Source organism: Protopterus annectens, chromosome 16.part0, assembly GCF_019279795.1.
Source record: "Protopterus annectens isolate FY-2018-M chromosome 16.part0, PAN1.0, whole genome shotgun sequence".
Classification (NCBI taxonomy): Eukaryota; Metazoa; Chordata; order Ceratodontiformes; family Protopteridae; genus Protopterus; species Protopterus annectens.
The window spans coordinates 629,071,438-629,087,593 of NC_056750.1; the positions used below are offsets into that span (position 1 = coordinate 629,071,438).

The 16,156-nt window shown below is 40.6% G+C and overlaps 1 protein-coding gene across 1 annotated transcript in view; it reads right to left on the reverse strand.

Annotated features, from left to right (window-relative positions):
* The window catches only part of NGDN (neuroguidin), a 579,874-nt gene that overhangs the window by 519,432 nt on the left and 44,286 nt on the right, over positions 1-16,156 (reverse strand). Inside the window, exon 2 of the mRNA XM_044058154.1 lies at positions 4,208-4,267. Within this exon, the coding sequence (XP_043914089.1) occupies positions 4,208-4,267 (60 nt within the window). The remainder of the gene's footprint in view (positions 1-4,207; positions 4,268-16,156) is intronic.

The following is a 16,156-nucleotide window of genomic DNA, read 5'->3' on the forward strand; positions in this document are numbered from 1 at the left end:
TAATCCTTTGCTCAAACAATACCTCAGAGGGGCAAAAAACATAAGACTGCCCCGTAGAGCACCTACACCAACTTGGGACCTCAACTTTGTTTTGGAAAAATTAACTTTATCTCCTTTTTAGCCAGCTAACACATCAGAAATAAAATACATCTCTTGGAAAACTGCTCTGCTACTGGCAATTACATCAGCACGAAGAGTTTCAGAATTACAGGCACTAATGGCAGTGGAACATTTCATCATCTTCCACCAGGACAGGGTGTCTTTAAGAACTAACCCTACGTTTATGCCAAAGGTGGTATCAAGTGTGGCTCTGAACCAAACTATTCACTTGCCAACTTTTTATCCAAAACCACAGAACAAAAGGGGGAAATTGCTACATTCTTTGGACATTCACAGACAGTTATGCTTCTACTTGGACAAAACCAAAGCTTTCAGAAAATCTGAGCAATTATTGGTAGCACACACTGCAGGAGTACAGGGAAAAGCCATTTCAAAGCAGACTATTACAAAATGGATAGGACACTGTATACGGTTCTGCTATACCCACCATGGGAAACCTGTACCTAGCAGCATTAGATCTCACTCCACCAAGGCAACAGCCACTTCAACTGCCTACCTCAGAGAAATACCTACCAAGGATATTTTGGAAGCAGCAACATGGAGTTCGGTGCATACCTTCACCAAACATTACCATTTGCCTTTATACTCCAAATCCAAAGCTGGCTTCGCCACTGCTGTACTGCAGGGCCTTATAGCCACCCCTAATACCTTATAGAGCCAGCCTCCCTACCTCAGCTTTGGGATTCCACCCAAGTGTAATGACTGCAGCAGTGTAACATGATGAACATAGTACAGTTTTGTACCTACCATAAATGTAAATGTTCGAGTGTTGACACTGCTGCAGTCCAGCTTACCCTCCTATCCTTCCCCTCCTACTTTCTGGTACTTACCTAGGACATCTACCCTTTTTACCTATGGGGAGTAACCTAAAAATGGTTGTTTGCTTTTCTTTTGTATTGTTTACTAGCAATTTGAATTGCCTACCTATTTGGGGGCACCTGACATCTGGGGCAAGAAAAACTGAAGAAAATGGCGTCGGCTGCATCTTATATACCCCTGTCGCACTGACATCAGGGAGGAGGCGACAGCAACCAACGCTGGACCAATACTTTGGAACTCTGGCCGACTGTGGGACCGCCTGACGGCAGGATAACCCAAGTGTAATGACTGCAGCAGTGTCAACACTCGAACATCTACATTTATGGTAGGTACAAAACTGTACTTTCAGAATCATGGGAAATATTTAAAACAACACTGCAGGACAGTCTCAAAGAAAGAAAGAAAAACATCTAAATTAAGCCTTGCTATATTCCTGACTATATCTAAAAGAATTACTGTACCCTATTTATAATTTATTTACAGAGCAAGCAAGGCAGATGTGTGGTGACTGGATCTTCTTGTCAGGTCAAAGACAAAATACAGAATGCTACTTCTCTCTCAGAGAGTTCTTAAATTAACATCTCAAATATTACTGATGGGATAGCTTGCAGAATTACATCAATTCTCGTCATCAGACTCTATCCCAACTAAAAAACAACCATTGATGCAGCTGGTAGCATTTACCATCTAACTGTGAAAATACATACACAAGGGCTTTTCCTCAAATCTTGGTACTTGCTGGAAGTCATAAAACACTTGCAAGACAATGAACAGAGCCTCTAGTTCTAGACATTGTGTATGTTACTGCACTGAAACTGGAAGACAACATCCTTTTATTACATGGTCATAAAGTAATTTAAATTTTCAGCTATTTTTCTGAAACCAACCTCCTGTGTTCCAGTTTCCACTATTAAAATATGTACATCTAAACAGTTACAATAGTGAAGGTACATTTCTGCCCTATTTCCAGTAGGGCATGCTGTGGTTACATCTTAACTCAGTTGTTGTTGTGTCTTTCGGCTTATCAGGGTCGCCACAGCGGAACTCTGTCCGCTAATGTTTGGTAGTGGACTTTTACATGCAGAGTTACCAGCCCTGACGCACAACCTTCAATGAAGGCATGCCCATTCAAGCATGCCTCCACACAGAAAACACTCTGAGAATCGAATGCGACAGCGCTACCAGCACATCTGTCTGTACAAACCATCTTATATGACATACAGTTCTAATGCAGTTAAAAAACAAACCCAAAAATTACTTACTGCACCGAGCTGTTTAATGAAAAGCTAAAAACAAGCTCCAATGTACTAAGCGCTTTCACCATCAAACTAATGGTTTCTTCAGAGTAAAAGGAGCATCAAACCACATAGTGTTGAAAGCACTTATTACACTGGAGCTTGTTTTTAGCTTTTCATTAAACAGCTCGGTGCAGTTTGTAATTTTTGGGTTTGTTTTTTAACTGTATTTTTACCCTGTTGGGTTTGGTGTATTTACAGTTCTAATACATTTGTAACACAAGCATATTACATGAAGCATGTTGACATTCACAAAAGACATAACCATTTACAAAATTCCAGACAACTGTGCTGGCAGTATCTCCTTTTGTTACACTTCTATATACCGTAAATTATGTTAATATTCACAAATGACATATCATTATTTACAAAATTCCAGATAGCTGGGCTGACAGTATCCCCTTTTGTGACAGTGTACTGGTCCAAGAAACGATAGGAAGATAATCTTCCCTAATAACATAATGGCTCTAACAACATAACAAACATCTCTGCTTCTTCACTACTGGTTTGGCTACTCTATCCTCCCTACTGGCTGATGAACCAGTCTACTAAACCACATGACTGATAGTGCAATAGTCATCCACACCCTGCAATAGTCATCCACACCCCACCAGTGAATTACTGATCTTTACATTGCATCCTAATATTCTTTGATTTTTTTTTGTAGTCATTTGTAAATACTGTACGCTTGAACTGATGTTGTTTGAAGACAACTGCATTTATGGACAAAACTATTCAGTTTACTTTTGGGTCATTTTTCTTCTATGTGACTAAACATACTGCAAATGCACCAGTGCCCTATCTGAGCTCAATCACCTTTTTCTCCCAATCATGACCAATTCTGCTTACACAAGCCAGTGCATGAATGTCATTCATGCCACCCACCACTAAACTACTGAACATTAAATTGCATACTGATATTCTCTGATATTTTTTAACTTTTAAACACTGAAAGCTTGAATCAATACTGCCTGAAGAAGTTTGCAACTTGGATCATTTTTATTCAGTGTGACTAAATGCATTGAAAACATACCAGGGCCATACCTGACCCTTCGTAAACCCCCCCCCCCCCAAAACTGACTGTTTACACAATCTGCTGACTGTGTACATGCATACCATATTTGTTAGTGATAGTGTACATGTTCCCAGCACTCAAGCACTCATGTCTATTGCTTCAACTTGTTCTGAGGTATTGCAAGCAACCTAGCACACAGAATTATAACCATAATACAGAAAAGAAAATGTGCCAGGGCATGCAATAAACCAAAAGTACAGAAATTTCTGGCTACTTACTACACCTACTAAATTAAACAAAAAAAACAATAATAGCAGCTCTACTCTTCACTAGATCTTAACAACTGACCCTAACCTGTATCAAAACTCTACTACTCTACCAGACTCCCTTAGTGACCACCTTCCTATCAGAGTTCTTTAGGCACACTGTTGAGATACCCAAATACCATGTCTATAAAGACTGCTGCAGTCTCTCCGCTTTTAACAGTGAGACCTTTAATCACATGCTAAACTCTATAGACTGGTCAATTCTGAAACATATCCCCCTAAATGACGCTGCCCTTCTTTTCAATCGCACTTTTCTCTTCATCCTTGACTCTCTAGCACCTCTCAGAAAAGTAAGACTCAAAACAACCCACACTCCCAATTCTGACTCTAAAAGAATCCATTCACTCTTATGAAAAAAACAGACAGCACCTGGATACAATGGAATAAAACTAAATCACCTCCTCTTCTCCAAACCTATAAAAATCATCTTCTCTCTGCGCGACCGCAGGGAGAACATGCAAACTCCGCACAAGAGGCACCCCAGCCAAGAATCGAACCGGAAAACCTCTTGCTGTGAGGCAACAACATTAACTACTGCGCCGCCCAGTACATCTTATGTAAACATAACACTAAAGCAAACTATAGTCATGTTAACAGCTTTATTCCTTAGATATGAGAACGTTCAGACATACCTGATCTCGGAGATTATTCAAGAGGCCCAAAGTGAGGGGGAGATCAGTTTCTACCGGCTCCTGTCAAAAGACAAAACAAAAAACATAAGAAGCTTTTACTTCACACACAGTAGTTCTTTACTTCTGCATTGCATTACTTTCTAACAGCCCCCATCTATCCAACATGATGGTCACACTGTAACAGCTTTCAATAAATTCTGTAAAACAAAAAGAATACAAACTGTCACGGCTGAAGCAAAGCTTATTTAATAGAGCAATAAAAGACACAGTAAGTGCTTTCATGATCGACCAGATCTCTTCTCAGACTGAGGAAGCGATCTGGTCGATCGTGAAAGTGCATATTATGTTTTTTATTGTTCTATTAAATAAGCTTTGTTTCAGCCGTGACTGTTCATATTCTTTTTGTTTTACTTAGCTCTGAGGTGAATACAGAGCATACACCCGGTACCTGCATCTATTTCTTTTGGACTTCTCTTTTGGACTTCACTAAATTCTGGTTTGACCCCGAGGACTGAGAAATACTCACATGTGAGCCAATTAAAAAAAAAAAAATTAAGACTGCTATTTCAGTTAGTAAGATGAAAACATGGAGAATTATTTGATTAGTCAAACTTCCTATAGGAAGGATGGAACAAAAATGCTTTGGTAAAATTAACTGGGATCTATCCTACTGAATAACCTGGAGCTTTTTTCTGTGCAGTTCAGATTAGTTCTTTCACTTTGACACTTTGTCAAAGTCTGGGATGCTGTCTGAACAATCTACTCAGCATTTGCCTGACAATGCTGTACACTGTTTGTTGAAGGGACAAATAATTAAAGGAAGGTGTGAATGACAGCATTTCTCTCCTAGCCGTCACTTGTTTCAGGCTAGGAAAAAGTGCCAGTCTCTTCCTACTCCTGATGTACACTGTGGGACTGTTCTATTAACTCACATTTAACAAATGCAAAGCTTGTTGCATCACAGTAACAAGCCTTATGAACATAACAACCACTACTACCTTTATAAGCATAAGCAAGCATCCTAAATGTATTTCACAATAATAGGTATATAGGCAAAATACTAGTATAACTACCCAAAATGGCCATTTTAAGCCCAGCCAATAACTCAAGATCAGAATAAAACCCTGTCACTTGTCTCTGAAGTGAAGACCTTAACCATTATGCTATACTCACCCCCATTTTTGGTAATGTGTGCTAAGACTGTTAAATGGCAGGCATTCGGCTAACTGGGAACTGTAGAAAGGAAAACCTTAAAAATGTTTTGTTGAAAAAGAGATACTTAAGTTTCTCTGGCAAAAGTAACCTAGAAATTGGCTTTCTATAGTTCATTCAAACTTGGTCTCAAATTACAGCCCTTACGTTGTATTATCTTAAGCAATTTGCTCAGCACACACATTAAACATGAGTACAATGTTTGTGGAGGTATTGCAGAAAGGAAGGGGTGTCAGATGAATTACATTATTCTTCTGTTTGCTTTTCCAGCTTAAGTGTTATTTTGGTCCCTCCTTTCTTTCTCATTTACAAACCTACCAATGGCTAGATTTGTTTTCAGACTGGTAATCCTGGAGTATTGTGTAAGAGACTACAGTTTCTGTTTGTAGGCAAGAAAAGGTACCACAGTAGCATCTATAACGGCAATTTGTAAACTCTACAGTCCTCTACTGACAAGAGGTATATAATACCATAAACAAATCAAAAAATATTTAACAAACCAAACAAATACAGTACAGAGGCTTTGGGACACACCAGCCTTCTAGGAACCTTCCAAAGGATGCACTGTTGCTCCATCTCCAGATATTTCCCTGGCCTCAAAAGGAAAAAAAAGCTCATTTAAAGGCAGAGTTTGTACAGCCCACCCATGGACATGTAAACTTAACACCATGACCCAAGACAGATCAGCTACATAAACAGAATGCTTTTGGGGAAAGTAACAACAACAAAACAGAGGAATACATTACCAAATGTACTTCACAATTATGCTGCCTTGACATTGAAGGGTATCACCTATACAAACATTATCTGTGGGAGGTGCTGCAAACCTTCATACAGAAGACATAAAGGAAAGTAGCAGCTACCTCCAATGGGGAAGAAAAGAAGAATGCCTTCCTGAGGAATAAAGGGGTGGAGTGATAGAATGACTGGATGTTTGATGAGTGCTACAGCTCGGAAGGACATCAAGCACATCCGCAGAATCACAGCAGATGCAAAGGGCAGGATGCCAGATCTCACTGTATATTCTGGGACAAATAATCTAGATGGGGTAGGGATCAAAGCCTTCCAGCATTATGAAAAACTAAGTACTACACACAGTAGAGTTCTCAAAAGTGATGTGCACCCAAGTTGTGAGCAATACTGTACACTGTAGCACTAGATTCAACAAATTGTTGAAAACTATTGCAGAAACTAGTTTCGCCTTCATCTGTGAAAATGTGAGAGAACTGGAGATTGACTGAAGTGCCAGAAAGAAATGAAAGACTTAACTGGTTCAAGTTTCTGAAGGAAAAGATAAAGGCTTCAGCTGTTTTTTCAAAAGTCACCAGGAATGGATAAGGCATAACACTAAGTTCTGTCTGTTCCAGAAAGAGTTCTTTTTTTTTGCAGTTATATGCAGGGTTGAGAATATGCATGCCTCTGCTCAGTCCTATATATGGGCAGAATATTCAGTGGTTCATCCAGGCGTAGGCCCTCCAAGCCAGGGTTATCAGTCCCTATCCACAGTCGAGCTAAGACTGGATTCTTGAAGGAGATAAGTAAGCATAGAAGCAGCCACTGCAAGACTTAGCTTGATGGGTTATGTCCCTGGCCTCTATACCTTGGCAACATGTCAGTGGTAGAGGCAAGTTATGGTTACTTAAGGAAGTCCCACCCTGTCCCAGCCACAAAACACAAGTATGCCACACAGATCTGCCTGCTCATTTAGACCAGATAAGTTTCTCTGCTCTGGCCTCCTCCACAGGTAAATGAGCAATATGGCCTTGCACACATCTGACCTCATCATTCCCCATTCAGAAGGATAATCAGACATAGCCACATTTATTTCCTGCACAACTTCAGCTTCAACAGGCATCCAAGCTTGGGTCTGTCACTCTCCTACTTTGGACACAACAGAAGAGTGGGTGCTGTTCAAACAGCTTTATTTTATGCAAACATTACGATAAAAGTTTACTGACTTCAACTTAAGTAACTTACATACAAACTAACTGTTGTAATCCATACATGCTCATTCTCTGGCTGCACTCTCAAAATGCCACTAGGAATGGCATGTGCTTAACATTTATATGTGCACACTCAGTCTTTGACTTGCTTCTTAAAGATACAGCGCATAGCATGTGCTCTCTGATCTACAGATCATCTATATTTTAGTTAAGGCTTTATCCTTCTGAGCTGGCTACTGTCTGTGAAAAATGTAGCAACATGGCAAAAACCATTATGTGCAACATAAACCACGTCGTGTTCAGTATATATATATATTTTTTTCAAATAATACTTTAGCAAAGATGGCAGTTTTCAGAAGTAATAAAGGATTGATTGTTTTTGTAAGAAGAAGCTTAAGTGTGAAAGTACAGTTATGCAAGTTACACTTACCCACAACAGTAGACGCTCAAATTCATCACTGCTTATGTAGCCTTTAGGCTATATGGTTTGTGTCTTGCCCAAGACACAACAACTGGCTAGCTTTCAATAGATCTGCCTCTCTCTCACACTGACTGATGACTGGTCAGCCTTGAGGAGGGAAAAAAATCAGTCAGAGTGGAAAACCTTTGGGACAGTGTTGCGTACAAGTTGTAGCGAAGCAATCATCCTGAACAACAGCAAGAAACAACCACAAAACTATTTCCCAACAATAACTACACACAATACTAGAGGGACAGAAGATGGGTGGTATGTTCTTCATTCCTACTACTGTAGTAGCCTTTAGATTACATGGGTTGATTACCAAAGTCTCACCAACCTGGGAGGAGAAAGGATATGAATCCAGGAGCCCAGAGAAGAATGGTCCTAGCAAAGCCAGTCTTTGATCCAGCAAAAGAATCCAGTTTGTAAAGCCTTGTAAAGGTATGTGCCTATAATCATGCAGCTGCTTTAAGAATGCTTCTTGATTTCCCTTCCAATATGCCATCAAAGAAGACAAGGACCTCATAGTGTGCATCTTGATTCTACCTGAAACTGGTTTAGCATGATGTATATAGCAAAAGGGAATACCAAAGGACAAATATCCAGAAACTGTCCATTATGACACAGGTTGTGCATTCTTAATCCCAACATAATAAATGCATAAATAGTTGATCAGCTTTTCTAAAACACCTGGTTCTGTCAGGATAGTACGTGCACTGCCTATGCACATTCAGAGTATGTAGAATCTTTTCTCCCTGTTCTGAGGGTCAAGATATAAACACTAGGAGAGTAATATACTGATTCAAAGTAAACTGTGAAACAACATTAGGTATGAATAAGGGATTTGTTCTTAATTATACCCTATCCCTATGGAAGTCCAGATAACATTTATCCACCATGACAGTGTGCAACTCAGATATTCTTCTTGCAGATGTCAGAGTAATGAGAGTTGTCCATGTAACGAACCTTAAATCTGCTTGATGTGCAGGCTTAAATGGAGATGTGGTCAACTCTTCCAGCAGAAAGTTAAGATCCCAGGAAGGAGAAACATGTTTGCATGGTTGTCTCAGATGCAGCACTTCTTTCAGAAACGGTTTCACTAAAAACAATGAAGAAAGTGGAGGACCCATGGCCAGACATGCTGAAATTGGCCACAAAATGTACCTTTACAAAGGAGTCCAAAAGGCCAGAGGCTAGTAACTTATATGAAAACTTTTAGCACCACTGGTACATAATCCTTGATTGTACCTAGCCAATAAACAAAGCCCTAACTGGAAAACCCAATGTAAGATTTTCTTGCCTCCTTTAGTACCTATTGCACATCCTCTGAAAACGTGTGTCTAAAAGGTTTCAGAATTTAATCATTTAGGCAGTTAGTTGAAGATGTTTGAGACTGGGATGTATCAAACTCCCCATCTTGTGTGATTAGGACCAGTTTGTGAGGAAGTTTTGGTAATTGCCCTTGGCCAATTTTATAAGAAGGGACAATGTTGGCTGGGCCAAAAGGTGGTCACCACAATTATTTTTTCGAGGAGTCCTTCTGAATCTTTAGAATTACCTTGGATATCAATGGAAAGGACAGAATGCAAAAAGAAACATTCCAGTATAAAAAGAGATGGAAAAAGTATCTGTTTTCCAAGCCTGCTTGCATGATGTCCTGGAGCGATTCTATTGAGCTGTCCTTTTTGGAAATAGGCAAACAGCTGTATTTCAGGTGTTCCCACAACTGGATCAATTTCTGGAAAACACCTTAATTCAACTTCTACTCATTAGCATCTGTTCTGGTCATGCTCAGCTTGTCTGAGACCATCTTAATCTGCCACACAGAGGGTTAAGAGAGCTAAAGAGCTAACTCCCAAATGACCATAGCCAGCCTGCACAGAGGGTAGAACCTTATGCACCCTTTCTTGTTGGGGTACCAAATCACCGGGCTGTTGCCTGTAATCACCTTCCGAGATCCTGGGGACCACAGATGGAGAGAGACTAAGGCGTGGACCACAGTTTTTATATTTAAGTGTTTCGGTCTGTCTGAAGAATCTGACAGGCACTGCACCTCTACCCCATGGAATCTGAGGTGTCTGTAGTTACAGACAGACTTGGAGGTTGAGGGGCGATCAGCATTTGCTTGCATTTGTAGCCACCAGAGTGCAGTTCATTTTTTGAAAAACACAAGACTGGTATCTGAAAATCCAGAGGATGCAAGTGTTGGGTCCATGCGTTTATTAGACACTGATGACTGGTGAGAGGAATCATGAGAATCAAAGATGCCATGAACCCAGAATCATGAGGAACTCTCAGGATGAGGTCTGAGACTGAGTGCAGTAGTTCAGGAAGGTTTCCAGATAAAAATCCACTTTCTGCTGCGTCAAAAAAATATTTTGATGCAGTGTGTCTAACACATTCTAGAAAGACAATTCTGTGTGATGGGGAGTCAAGGAAAATTTCTGAATGTTTATCTGGAATCCCAGATTGGTCAGAAGAGACTAAACCTATGTTCAGGGCTCTTGACATCGGGAAGACTGCAAAGATAAGCAAGCCATCTAAATAAGGAAAAATATGAGTGCTATACAGTCTGCAATGAGCTACGACTGGAGCTTGAAACTTAAGTAACACCCTTAGAGCAGTAGATAATCCAAAGTATAATGCAGAGAACGGATAGTGTGACCCAGACACAGAAAATGAGAAATTTCCTGAAGCCTTTGGCTATGAAAATGTGCTAGAATGCATTTTTTAAGACTAGCATCACCATTAAGCTTTTCGGAAGGGTCAACATCTTGAATTTTGCAACTTTTAACATACAGATTTAGGAAAGAAAGATCTAGGACTGGTCTCTAAGAAGACTCTTTCTTTGGTACCAAAAATATTCTGGAATAAAATACTTTGCCCCTTTTTATTTAATGGCCCGGTTCTGTGACTCCTAGAGTGAGGTAGTGCTAAAGAACCTGTGGAAAATTTGTGTTTGGTTTGGAGGGTGCAGAGGAACTCCTCTAAAAGGTGTTTTTTATATCCAGTTTAAACTGTATCCCTCCTGAACCATCTTTAAACACCCATGAGTCTAGTAACATCCTCCCAAGGGGAATGTGTAAGCCAGTTAATGAACAGATTTTTTGAGAAACTGGAGCAGGAGGGGATGGGAGGGAAGAAGAATGCTGCCATAATCATTCTGAAGCTGAAGATAGTCTCTATTTTTTTTTTTTGGAAATTTTTTTGGAAATTATCCCCTCTTACATTTCTTTCTTTTTCTTTTTCTTTTGGCCCTGTATGGGTAGGCTTTTGTTCTGTTCCTTAGGCTTGAGACAGGATCTGGGAGATTTGTAAAAGGTGTGTGTGTGTGTGTGTGTGTGTGTGTGTGTGTGTGTTGGGGGGGGAGGTTAAAACTCAAACTCCCAGAATTCATTTTACTTTCTCATCACATTGTTTGACAGACCTCATGAGAAAACTTTTGATTTCATACTCTGGCATATCTCCTCAAGAGAGAGGCTTTGACACAGTGCCTGCACAATCGTACATACTCCTTAACACATGTTTAGATACTTGTGAAATGTTGAAACAATAGAATTGATATAGGTCCTACCTTTGGGGGAAGAGTAGTAGCTATGTCTTTCAAACTGTCTATACAGAGGAAAGTACAAAGTTCCTCATTTAGGCTCACAGGCAAGCATAAGCTAGCTGCCCTTGCAAGCCATTTCAGCATAACCAATTTCCCTGTTAGCGTTCAAAATAACCTATCCCACTGGTCGTAGATTGACCTTACCCATGATATACTCAAAAATTATAAATTAACCCTAATGAGAACAACTGGAGTCATACCACAGATAATTTGAGGGGACCCAAACATGGGATAAAACATTTAGGATCTGCCTCTGTTCATAAGTAGTACAGGGCGCAGTCCTGGGGGAAGTTTTCTGTATCCCATCCATTGATCTAAGGTGTGTCTGAAAATGGACAGGGATGAACTTTGTTTTATGTGACTGTAGAGTCTATTCCACATCAGCAGTATCCTCTGCAAAGTATACCCGCCACTCCAAACTGTTCTGTTGACATAGAAGAGGTCTAGATCCCTAGACAGATATTTCTGATGCTATTTGACTTGATGTGCAGTAAATCCATTGTTAATGGGACAGAGGATGTCTTGTATGCCAGATACAGGTCACCTCTTGGCAGTACAGAGTACAGTGACAGGGCTTTGAGTTGGTTCATGTAAGACTTATGTAGGCCTTGTATCCTTTTAATAAGGTATCTATGAGGGTTCCAGCTATTGCACGTGTCTGGACAGATACATGCAAAAGGCGACATTATATTTAATGACTGACCTAATGAGAGCTGATTAAAGGGAGACAATGACATCCCTCAATCTAGACACAATCCCTTGGTTTATAAGCTGTGTAGTACAGAAGGACTTTCTTACAATAGACACAAGTTGGTCAAACGTTAGGTCACTGTCCACATAAGTTCCCAAATCCTGAACAGCTGGATCAACTCTTAGAGGCGTATTGCCAATATAGTAGTTCCCTTGGGTAGATGACTTCCCAAAGGTTAAGATAATGCATTTTTTGGCACTTAGTTCTGTATATGGGTCTGACAGCTAAGAGTTCCATAGGTTGGTACTAGGCTATCGGCCCTAGGGCCTATACAAGCCTAGCCATAACAATTCTTTTATTTATTTTTTTTATTTTATTTATTTAACATTTGTTGACTGGGAAAGTCCGACTAGGTTCCACAGATCTTGTTTTCAGCGGAGGCCCGGGGAGAAATGCTCCAGAAGCATGTCTTTAGAATGTGGGAGGAAACCGGAGTACCCGGAGGAAACCCACGCAAACGCAGGGATAACATGCAAACTCCACACAGAAGGCACCCCAGCTGAGAATCGAACCAGAGAACCTCTTGCTCCTGGATATTTTGTCCCACAATATACTTCTCTGGACCCCTGTCTGACTGACATGATACCCAGGGTGAATTTCCCATCTCCCATCCAATCATCAAGGTTCCTTTTGAAGAGGACCAAGGAGGAGCTCTGCTTGACATGTATGGGCAGTCTATTCCAGAGTATGGGGAGTCTCTGGGTCAGGAACCTATTCCTCCAGCATGTTTTGCTCATTGTGATGACAATATGCCAAAGTGGTGGAAGAAAAAATGTTCTTAAAAAATCTGTCTAAATTCTTCCCCTCCTCATCCACTAGAGAAGGGTTGGATGGCAGTAGAAGCCTGTTTCCCGCTGGCATAGGCATTTTTTAAATACCTCTATTAAATTATCAGTTAAAACATAGGCAAATATACATTAACACAAAAGTAAATAAACCATATTATGATTTTTTCCCTACAGATATATATATAAAATTATACATTGCATATCTTTTCTTTTCATGTAACTATCATCAGTTCAGCATTACATAAACTCCTAAATTCCTGCCTTCCCTTAAACCTCACTCCTCCCCTCCTCAACATTATTCTGTATATACTGTTCCCTCCTCAACATTATTCTGTATATACTGTTCCCACAATTTCCATTTATTTCTATATAATACGCTCCTTCCCTTTTCTAAAGGCCACTCTTCCAGTTCTTTTATCCCTTTTACAATATTCAACAATTCAAATACAATTGGTTTAGACTTAAGTTTCCATTTTCCAGTACTTACTTTTTTGGCAAGCAATAGAATTAAATTTAACAAGGCCTTACAATGCCTAGGCAATTCAGATCATGTGTCCCAGCTCAACAGAATAATTTCTTTAGTTACAGACATTTGCTCACCCGATATATCTGACAGAGTACTCTGTATGCAATTTTTCAAATCTGCCAAATCATTAAACTCCCAAAACATAGGATCATAGGAGATTACCAGGCTATCGACAGCCGAGGTAATTTCAAGCCTAGCCATTTCATCCCAATGTAATAAAACAGAAATCTTAGTTAATACCCAAGGTTGCATTTAGTAATGACTGCCCAAGTCCAGGAGGGTTGTGGGCGCTACTCCTGGTAAGAATTTATGATACCTCATACACTTATCCGGGTTCTTTTTAAACAGAGGTGCACTGTTTCACATGAATAGGTAGCCTATTCCAAAGATGCAGCAATAGCTGGGAGAAAAATCTGTCCCTCCAGCATGTCCTATTTAAGTCACAGGCTATATTTAGGTCCCTGGAACAGGTGACCCAAGTTCCATTTGATTTACGGATATACAGCACATTCATTAGGTTTGGGTCTGAGATTGCTCTGTAAGCCAGGCATAAATCTCCACTAAGAAGTCTATAGGATACAGATTAAAGTGACAGGGACTTAGTTGGTCTGTGTACAGCACATTCGGCTGTCCCCTGATCTTGTTTGTAAGAAACCTCTAAGGTCTCCAATTGCTGCAGGTGCTTTGTACAGTGCATGCTGAATGGGGCTTTATATCCAATTATGGGCCAGATTAGTGCCATGTATACAGGGATTATAACCTCTTTTGCTCCAAGACGATAGCATTACTAATCAAGTGCGGTCCACAGAAAGCCTTCCTTACTACAGTAGACGCATGGCGGTTGAAGTTAAAGATGAGGTCAACTTGTGATCCTAAGTCCCTTACCACTTTGTGGGTGCTTAGGGTATTGTTGATTTGATAGTGTGAAGGGACATTGTTTGTGCAGGAGAGAATGATAATGCATTTCTTTGCATTCATTTTGAGACCGGGACTAAGACATTAGTTGTTGGTCTGCAAGATCCTCCTGGAGTATACAGACATCATTTGGGATTTCAATAACTGCACCCAGTTTGCAGTCGTCTGCAAACTTAGTCAGCCACAACCCCTTAGTTTTGACCTGAACCTCTGAGAAGTATATACCAAACAGCATGGGGACCAGCACTTACCCTGGTAGCAAGCCATTGGTAACAGGTTTTCTGGTTGATGTTGACAGTGTGTGTCCGGTTTGTGAGCCAGTTAGCAACCAATCTCACAACAAAGGGGTTTACATTTAGCTTGCTAAGTTTATCAGTAATGCCCGAGTGTGGGATTGTGTTGAAAGCCTTTGCTAAGTTAAGGTATGCTGTTGTGCACAGATTTGTCCTCATCAATGGCCCTGGTCACATTTTTGAAAAAAATCCACCAGATTTAACAGGCAGGATCTACCCTAGATGAAGCCGAATTGGGTAGGATCCAGGGTTTGGAGGTTGCCCATGTCTTTATTTATGAGGTCCATAATGATGCATTCTATGGCCTTACAGATGTGGCTGGTCAGGCTTATGGGTCAATAAATTACCCGGGTCTGTTGCTAGGCCACATTTGTGGAGGGGAATAACTGTTGCTGTTTTCATTCCACAGGAACAAATCCTATGGATAGAATATGACTGAAAAGGGTACTTAATGGTGATGCTAGTTCATGTTTTAACCTGTTTAGAAGACAGCCCGGGATACTGTCTGGTTCCAGAGAGGCTGTGTTTTTTGCCTTGGACAAGGCTTTAATGACCTGCTCTTCAGATATGTAGGGTGGAGGGAGTTTGTGGCAAGGTTTGTAGGGGTTAGGGGAGTGAAATTTTCGTCAAACATATCTGCTTGCAGGTTTGCTACCTCTGTGGGGTCTGTGTGTGTGTGATACCATCGGTCACTAGTTCTGCACATGCTTGGGTCCTACCTTTTAGGCTAAGTACGTAGCTGTAAAAGGCCTTATGGTTATACTTGGTTGTGCCAGGTAAGTTTTTCTCAAAGAGGCCCTCGGAGGATTTGACAATTTGCCTTACTTGCATGCTGAGGTTGAAGAGGGTGCTTTTCCATTGTTGGGATCTCGCCTTTGTTTTCATGGACAGAAACTTTTTCCATTTCTTGTAAAGTTTGTTGATGCTGGATGTCCACCATGGCAGTTTGTTTTTACTTGGGGCTCTGGCTTTGATTCTTTCTGGTACAGCCAAGTCTATACATTTATGCAAATGATTGTACAGGGCTTTGGTGTAAGCTTCGGTGTAGTTACCACTTCCAGCTGGGGGTGGAGCTCGGAATGCATTTATACCTTCACCTAGGAGGGTATAGTTTGCCTTGGTTATGTCTTTTAGTCCAATTTCGTCCTTTGTGTTCTGGTGTTAGTGTCAGCTCGAAGCTGACTGACTTGTGGTCAGATTTAACTAATGAGGGTCGGCAGTTGCAGTAATGCATCCGGTTGACATGTTAGTGAGGATCAGATCTAGTAGGTTTGTTCCTCTTGTCGGGGTATGAACAATCTGTTCCATGTGTTCCCAGTTACCCCAGTTACCCGTTTCTTCCAATCACACCGCCACCATTTGCTATCTACCTGAGAAAACATTCTTTTGAAGCCTGCCTGGGATATAACATACCTAAGCAAACACTTCCAAGCAAAGATCCTAAACCTTCA